We start from the raw sequence: 8861 nt of genomic DNA on the forward strand, positions 1-8861 counted from the left end.
ACCCAAAGCACTCCAGATGTCCACCCTGGCTCTTGGGGGTGACCCGGGAAGGCGCTCACCATGGCGAAGTAGCAGGCAGCTCGGTTGACATGCAGCTTGCACAGGAGTTCCTTCGGGATGGTCACCTCGTCAGAGGCTGCGTAATCCGCCACATTCAGCCCTTCCACATACTGCACCAGTGAAAGCTTGAAATCCTTCTCTCGAAACAAATCATTGCCCTCTGCAAACAGGTTTCTCACCAACTTCTGCAAAAAGGCCTGGGTAGTAGGGAGAGAACAAACAGACTGAAACGGATACCCAGAGACAGGCACAGTTTCCCAATTTCCCATTTCCTTCCGTATGTTTTAGCAACCTTCCTGCCCACTAAGACTTTCCTGCCTCCCTACTCTCCTCTAATAAACATCAGTCTTTTGGTAGATATGAATAATTCAGTCAAATGTCCTTCCTTCTTGAACACTCAAGCACCTTCTTCTTTCCCTGAAAGTTGTCCTTGTCAGAATCCTTGAAACTTTAAGTTTTATACAGACCACCCCATGCTCTCCACTTCTGGTATGTAAACTAATAGCTGTGCAATAGAACAAATTTTATTAACCAGAGGCTTGCTAACATCAGGAAACAAACTTTTAATTACCTCATAATCTTCTTGGCTTAAGGGTAATGTGGACCTGAAAAAAAAAAGAGGAAAAAAGCTTATGACACAGGCATCCATGCAAACACTTTTGTTTGGTGAAGAAATTGTCCTTCCAGTCCTGTTTTGATGATCTCAGTGAGTCACCAAACATTTTATCACTTCAAAGGCAGCTGGGGTGAAGAGAACACAATTATGGAGCATTATGTTCAGTGATGGCCACTGTGGTACCAAGAGAGGGTCAGGTACCAAAAGATTTGAGACTAGGGAATCTTATTCTCAGCTTTCTGTGCATATATGATCCTTGGTAATGTTGCCTTCAGACAGCCACCTATAAAAAACATCTTTAAGGAAGTCCCATGAAAGATTGTCATGGAGAATAGGAGAATTATTTTAAGAGAGGCAACAGACTCCAAGAACTCCTCAAATCCTCTGTGTGATTACAGAAAAGCCACACAGTGGTAAATGCAATCACTTTGCTCTGTGTTACCTCAGCCACATGCCTTTAGGCTTACACCACAAACAGAAGGAAAGGAGAAAATGGTCCAAGTGCAGGAGGTCAGTGACTTCTGGCTGTCTTGGCCAAGACTGCCAGGCTGTGCCACAAAACTGGCAGTGCTTGTGCAGACAACACCCATCCCACAACAGCACTGAGACCTAGGCAAAAGGTTCCATTCCTCAAGTCAGACCACCTAGGTCATCCAGGTTTGGTCTACACATAATTTTTTCTCTTCAAATGGATAACATTAAGCTCTACAGAAATCCTTAGCAACTTTTATGTCCCTCCTGACCTTTGAAATACAGCGCTGTATACATGACCTTACTGGTCAGAGACTAAACATTTTTAGATTTCATCAGTACCAAAAGGAAATGCTATGGCATTCTAAGAAACATTCATGCTGCATATAAAGTTGGACTACTCCTCTTTCAAATCAAAATAAGCCAATAAGCAACACTTGCCCTGGTTCAAAGTTCAAGATGCATTCCAGAGGCACAGTCAACATCCCGTATTTCTAAACGGCTTTATTTCTGGGAACCTTATGCACTTACATAAATGGTATCAGAATAAACCTCACAACTGCCTGTCTGAGACTGTGTTATCAGCCAGGTTTAGTCTCTGACTGGGGTAAAAATAGGATTGTCATGCCACAGGACGTAAGTATGTAACACGGGAAACTGCAGGACTCAAAGCAAATCGTAAGAAAACAAAACGAAACAAAAACCTGATTACTGTCTCACTGCTTCCCTACTCACTATGCAACTTGGACCTTAGTGCTTTCGCTAGCTCAGCCACTGTAGGGACAGCAGTCCTGTACTTCATCAGGAAGTACTTGGTCTCATACTTACCACACAAGTAATCCCCAAGCTCTAGAAGGCCACAGATATTCAGAGAAGAGTGACAGGAGGCAACAACCACACTGGCAACTGTAAAAGACCCAGGCCTTCTCTTCCTGCTACCGGCAGCACGTGGGGCACCTGGCAATTCCTTTGCCCTGCTTTCCCTACCTACCAAGTGGGAACGCTATGTTCCTCCCTGCGAAAGGTGAACAGGAAGAACTCGGTTCCTACAGCCCGCGATCTAACGACAGCCAACTCCAAAGCCACAGAAACAATGAAGCTGTCCACTTACTGAATGAACTGAAGTCCTTTCTCTATTTCTTGTTTTCTCTTCTGTCTCTCCATTATAGTTGCTGCAGAGGAAGAAGAAAAAAACAACAAAATGAGTCATTACAGGTCTCACTGGCAATTAAGCAGCACAGTATTTTGTGTGTGCCTGAATTCACCACTAACAAAATGTTCCAGACCAGATGCCCAGAACACCGAAGTCCACGATTTATCCACACAGCAGACAAAGGACAGCCAGCAGCTCACTTCCCTGTATCTGCTTTTTCTCACATGCCATTGCCAGGATACACAGGCAAAGAGGAATCGCTTCAATTTGAGCTCTAAACTTCAGACTCCCGGTAAATAAAGCAATGGGAACCAACTGTAATCATGCCTGCCTTCTAGGAAAGGAGGAAAAAAACCAATCAGCTTTTTCCCTGCACCGGCAGTGATATCAGGAATTTGTGCAGGGGCCCTCCCACGATAAACAATTTTGACTGCTAGACCAGACTTAAGCTGGTTTACATCATGGAATACAAAACAAGTAATTTCTGTAAGGTGTCTGGAAACACAGAGCAAAGAGGGACGCTAGGAAGGTGACAGAATTGCTTGCTGTGGTACATGCAAAAGGACAAGAACGGATCTCAGCAACAGAAATTTCATGCTGAAAATCAGCTGGCAAGAGCAGCAGAGACTTGGGAAAGTTCCTTGGGACTGAGGCTTCCCTCTCCCCAGATGCTCCAGGTCAGAGTGCAGACAAGCAAGGAGTATGTTGGAACCATTGTGGAGTAATGTCCCTTTTCTCAGTTCAAATGGGTTTGAAGCACATCATTAGATACCGAAGTTTCATCCCCTGCAGTCTGGGGGCAAATATGGGAATAGCTCCTGCCTGACCTTGCCCCCAGGTCTGCCACACAAGAGAATAAAAAGGGGGAGAAGAGATGGCACATTTTGTGGCCAAAAAAAAAGAGTTGCTGATGACCACAAATTTCCCTGCCTTGACATCAACCAGCTGTGATTACAAATGATGTTCAGCATTTGAGGGACAAAGCCAGCAAGCACGGAAACACTGAGCTGAGATGGAGCTGAAGACAACATGCTCTCAGCCTGGGATTGCCTCTGAAGAGATCAGGAGAAAAACAGAAGTCATTTCTCAACACTGCAACAGCTTGAAGAGCATTATCACGTGGCTTCCTTTTATCTTAAGGCCATCCTTACCATTCTAAGGTATCTTATGGTACCTAGGGCACATCCAGTCCAGAACAGCTTGAAGGAACCTTTAAGGTACGTGAAAATCAATCCTGACAACTCAGCAAGCCCTTATTGATTGTGCTGTGCACTATGCAAAATGTAAAACTGATAGCTGCCCTTCACCAAGCAGGGCAGCTGGGGGAGAAAAATAAAGATAGGGTGAGATAAAGACCGGGAAGAAAAGGTAGCAGCAGTAAGCAAGGGCTTGAAAGAGATACAGTGCAGTTTGCAAGTCATCAGACATTAAATTCGAAAGCAATCTGGTCCAAACAGCAGGTAGGAGATTTTAAGCAGCTGCATGTGGAACACGATGAGCAGCACAGCAAGGAGAGGAAAGCCAGAATGCCAGCAGACAAGGTGAGTGATAATCAGCGTCTCTGTAAAGGTTTTTAACAGAAGCGATGGAGAAGAGCAGGTAGACTTCAGCACAACACCACCAGAAGGCCTGCAATGATTTATAAATAACCTGGATAATGAGCAATCAGTTAGAATAACAAGGAGACTGTGAGGTTAATATTATCGCTGAAGCTACAAGCAGACAGGCTTGAGGGGCAGAAAAAGACACAGTCACTTCATTTCACATTTCTTCTCACATGAAACTCTGAAAAGACAGAAGTAAGAGAGAAAAGACGAAGAGAAGCAGAAGGAGCTATTTGCACACAAACAGCAGTGAAGGCCGAGGAAGAGGACAGAGCAACCCCAGAGGAACATAGGAGAGAACTGTGAGGGACATCAGAGACGCAGATGGGGAAAAGGCCACCACGGGAAATGACAAGAGAGAAATTTGGAGCCGGAAGGGGAAGAGTAAAAGAGCCAAGGGACCCTTAAAAAAGCTCATGAGGGAAAGTACAGGAAGGAAGGGAGAATTTCTAGCTGCCCATGCTCTGAGCTTTAAATGCCCCGTTCGGCCTCACCCAGCCACGCGCACGCTCTGCCTGCTCTGTGCAGATGCGGTGGGGCTGTGCCCTGGTTAGCGAGGTCACTGCTGGTGGCTGCCATCACTTTGTGCTCCTAGCCTGTCCTCCCTGGGGGAGCAGCCTTGCTCTCGCCGGTCCCTGACAGGAGCCAGGCTGGAGGGAACAAAAGGAACAGAAGCGAAGTGGTGCCCCACGGGTCTGATGGAAAGGGAGATTATTGGCGACTGCGGGGAGAGCCGTTGAACACTGGCTGTTCCTCACAAAGTCAGTGGCTGCACTCCAGAAACGCTGTGGCACACCTTCACCATTGTGTTTATCCACACAACGGATGCATCACCTTGAAAAACTTCTGATATGCACAGCCTGCTTCAACCACTGCTACCGAGCTCAGCTCTTTTCTTAAAATACTACTGCAAGGAGCGAGGAAGAGAAGACCCGTACGTGTTCTCATGGCTACTCTGATCCCACTGCTAAACACCCTCCACAACAGGATGTGGGCACGTGTTATAACCCAAGCTGTTTGCTGCTGCTTGCCCGCAGGGAATGGCATTCAAATTATTACTGACCAGAAGCTGGAGTGGAGCCAAAGGACTACAGGGAAGGGCTCCAAAACATCTCCTTCCTACAGTTATCCAACTCCTCTTGCATCCTGCAGCTCCCCTTCTGTTTTGTCTCTCCTCACCACCACTGCCACCACATCCAACGTGCCCATCTCCATCCTCGCTTCATTTAGATGGCTTGATCATCTTCAAATCCCACAATACCCAGCTACAGTTTTGATCCTTGCTACAAAACCCTTGTAAAAAAAAAAACTCTGGGCTTTGCATGCTGTTTCCTCTCTGCAGCCCCAGTCTCATCTTCCACAGCAAGTGCTCCCCAACACAAGACCCCACACTGCTTCCTTTAGACACAAACCGCAGGCCTGACCTCCCCTCCACACCGCTGCACCCTGGGGCTGCCCCACATTCCCCTCTCCTTCCAAGTGGGTGACCAGCCTCCTCTGCTAGCTCTCCACCCCACCTTCACACTTCTGTCACGACTTTACACATAAGACTCATCTTCTCGTGGCAACACCCTCAAAATGCACACCACATGTTGCTGCCCTAACAGCCTATTTTATACTTCTTGGAAACAACCCCCCTTCCCGTTCGATCCGGCTTCACACCAGCACCTTCTTCCATGTGTTCTCCTCCTCTGTTATGCCTGCCCCACTGCCCCTGGAGGCTACCACTCAGATTCCTCGTGCCCCTTTTGCTCTTCACACCTCCCCTGCCGCTTTCCAGGCAAACTCGGTCACTTCTGTCTCCCCTTGTCACTCCAGGCTCTTCATCGTGTTTCATTCTAGCTTTGGACCAAGCCACACACCCGTTACACCCGCAAACCCAACACGCAGTCAGCCACCAACACGTGCAACATTTTGGTTCTGCTGCAACCACATCGTGGTTGATGCATAACTAATTTTAAGCACAGAGCTTGCTTAGCTTTTTTTTTCTCGGTCTTGTAAATATTTTTAGAAACACAGTGGAAAACATTTCATCAAGCAATGTGCCTAAATGTCTTTGTTTCCCCCTAAATCTGTCTGTCCAGACTTGTCTGCTCAAATCGCTAGCAGGATTCGAATCCAGGATATTTATATCCCCACCACAAAGCTCTTATCGTTTCAGTCCAGAGATGTTTATCCTCTCTGGTCCAGCATCTAGAGAGGACTTTATTCATGTTTTGTCAATGAGTTACAAACTATTTGCCAGACAGAAATAAAATATTGCAGATCGGCAAAACGGTTTTCTTGCCTTCAAAAGGAAGCATGAGCCAGTAAACAGGGTGACTCAATCACAAACCGGGTAGATTCACTCTACCAGACAACACAAGATGAACAGGAATACTTTAATTTACCTTATCAGGGACCCTGCCAGAGCTGAATGTGGGCAAAGTTTTTCATAATGCATTTCTGGGATGGCAATGAGTTCACACTTGTCTGACTTCCAGGCTTCGACCATAACATTTCAGCCAGAAACAAGCACACTGAGATGCAACTGACAGGTTGTAAAGCCGAGACAGGAGCTCAGCCCCAGGCTCTGTGCTCTCTCCTCCCTGCAGAAGGCTCCACAATTTGCTAACCTGCAAACAGGGAGCCTTTGGCTGCAGACTGGCCACCTCAGTGGTGCAGCAAAACAGGTCAAGCCCTGCAGACCACCGCAAACAAGGTCTCCTGCCCACTCCTGGGGACAATCCCTGGGTTTGAACGCTTCTTACAGCCACCAACTTTTGGAGTCCCCAGACCCACCAGGTCTAACAACCCCATCCCCTCATCCCCTGGTCCCAGTGAATGTGGGGCAAGTCTGCGATGACACCCCAGCCCCAAAAGAAAATAACAGCAGCCATCCAACATATCCCTTGGAGGGCAGGCAAAGCCTCAGGAGATCATTCTGGCCCTCCTCATCCCCTTTTCGTCTTCCTCCAGCCTCACACTAACACCCCATTTACTGCAGGTCACCTTCCTCCTGCCCCCAGCTGGGACAGCAGGGTGACATTGCCATCCCTTGCCCACTTGCTCCGGGGTCTCCTGCCCACCCAGCTCGCCCTCCCCTGCCTCATTTTAAAAATTCAGTGCGGGAGCTGGCTCACACACGGGCAAAGCGACAGCCCCTGCTCTCCTCCCCCCCCATCCCCAGCACTAGGCCGCCGATCCCCGGCCTCGCCTAGCGGCCACCGCGGGCGGAAGCGCCACCTTGGCCGGCCGGGGCGGAGAGGGGCCGGCGGTGCCTCCCGTGCCCCGCTCGGCTCTGCCGGGCCCCGGCACCCCGGCATGATGTCCCCCCCACCCCAGGTCCTGCCGGGAGGGGTCTCCCCCGGCAGGAGCTAGCTAGGTTTCCAGGAAAACGGCAAACAAACCCAAACATACTCTTCATCTTTCCCCACCCCCCATCCGCTTAAATAAAAATCACGGATCGCCGGGAGTCTGGGAGGCGACTCTATGAAGAGAAAAAAAAATATATAAAAAAAATAAAATAAAAAAGATAACCTTCCCTGTTACCCGGAAACTGTCTAAAGCATCAATATTTTTAAAAAATAAAAATACAAAAACACAACCTTCTGATTTGATAAACTTTACAAGCCCCTAAGGAAGGTACATCTGAAAAGCTATTCCAGCTGGGCTCCTCTGCTCCTTCGCGGGGTTTATACCAAACAAGAAGGGGAAGCTGCAGCCAAAATACAGACCCGAACACGGCTCTCAAAGCTACAAACCACAAACACAACTAATCCTAAGTTTTTCATATAAACGTAGGGGCTTTTTCCCTAGCTATTCAATTTTAGACTACTACCACATTTTTTCCAGGGGGTGGGATTAGGATCTCTGACAATTATTTTTTTTTTGCAAGCCCCACATTTTTGGCAGAAGGGGGGGTTAGCTTCAAAATCTCGCCAATATTATTTTTCTCCACTTTTTTTTTTTTTTTTTTTTAATTGCTATTACACAACGTTTCATCTATGCAGTTCGTATTTGAAACCTTCACTTTTTAATGAACCAACATCGAGATTTTCTTGTTTCTCAAGTCCACCCCTTTCTACATACATAAACACACACACATATACATTAGGATTAAGGAAAAAATATCCCCCCAAAATAATAATAATAAAGGACTCACCTCTTCTTGGGTTCTCCCCCCCACGCTATGTATAACTTTCCTTGATAAATGGTATTATATTACTAGAGGTATTATTAATGTATTATTACTATAAGTAATAATAATAGTAAGTGCTATTTAATTATAGAAGGGAGCATTCTGCTTCTGGATCGGCTGCCCCTGCAGCTCCCTCCATGTGCCTCCTGAGCTCTTTACTTTCATTTCCAGGTCTCTCGCTCGCCGCTCGTTCTCAGCCGCACCAGCAAGAGAAAATGCCTCCCGCATATCCTCTGGGCCCTAGAGGCTACCGCTTCCCACGGCAAACACGCACGCATCTTTCCCTCCCGGCCAGTTTTGAGATTCTTTAAGGTGAAACGGGCTTAAAAAGAAATACTAATAGTAAAAAATAAAGCTCTGGAATGTTCGAAGCTCCGATCTTATTTTAATACATTTTTTTTTTTTCCTTTCCGGTTGTCTTTAGCAATATATCGAATATACCCCAGAAGAAAGCCAAGCTGCCTCTGCAGAGTGCCTGTCTGCACGTGAAGTGCAGCAATGAACTAAACTGCAAGACCCCCCCCCGGGGGGAGGGAAGGGGTATCACATGCATGAAGCGACCCTTTTGCTCGAACACATATGTTTGCTGGGAGGGGGGGCATCGCAATTACGCATTCTGAAAAATTATTTATTCTGGCCAGAAAACGCTTATTCCATCCCATACTGCTGAGCAGCTTCCCTGTAAATAAGATCTAAAAACACCAACCTTCCTGTGCAGAAAGGAAGATACTGTGTGTATATATAAAATGATATTATTATTATATGCCATTCTATGTT

The 8861-nt window shown here is 46.9% G+C and overlaps 1 protein-coding gene across 5 annotated transcripts in view; it reads right to left on the bottom strand.

The window, feature by feature from the left end:
• Positions 1-8253, bottom strand: part of ZC3H7B (zinc finger CCCH-type containing 7B) — a 42631-nt gene extending 34378 nt beyond the window's left edge. For 3 of the 5 annotated variants that reach the window (XM_084523748.1, XM_084523749.1, XM_084523746.1), the window contains exons 1-4: positions 8049-8252; positions 2259-2319; positions 632-665; positions 60-257 (exon numbers count right to left, since the gene is read on the bottom strand). In XM_084523748.1, coding sequence (XP_084379874.1) covers positions 60-257; positions 632-665; positions 2259-2311 — 285 coding nt within the window. In that variant the 5' untranslated portion in view covers positions 2312-2319; positions 8049-8252. Of the gene's footprint in view, positions 1-59; positions 258-631; positions 666-2258; positions 2320-8048 lie in introns of all 5 variants that reach the window. The other 2 variants (XM_084523750.1, XM_084523747.1) reach the window with 2 other exon arrangements.
• Positions 8254-8861: the final 608 nt, after the last annotated feature.

The sequence above is a fragment of the Aythya ferina genome (genome assembly GCF_964211825.1).
Source record: "Aythya ferina genome assembly, chromosome: 1".
In the NCBI taxonomy this organism is placed as follows: Eukaryota; Metazoa; Chordata; class Aves; order Anseriformes; family Anatidae; genus Aythya; species Aythya ferina.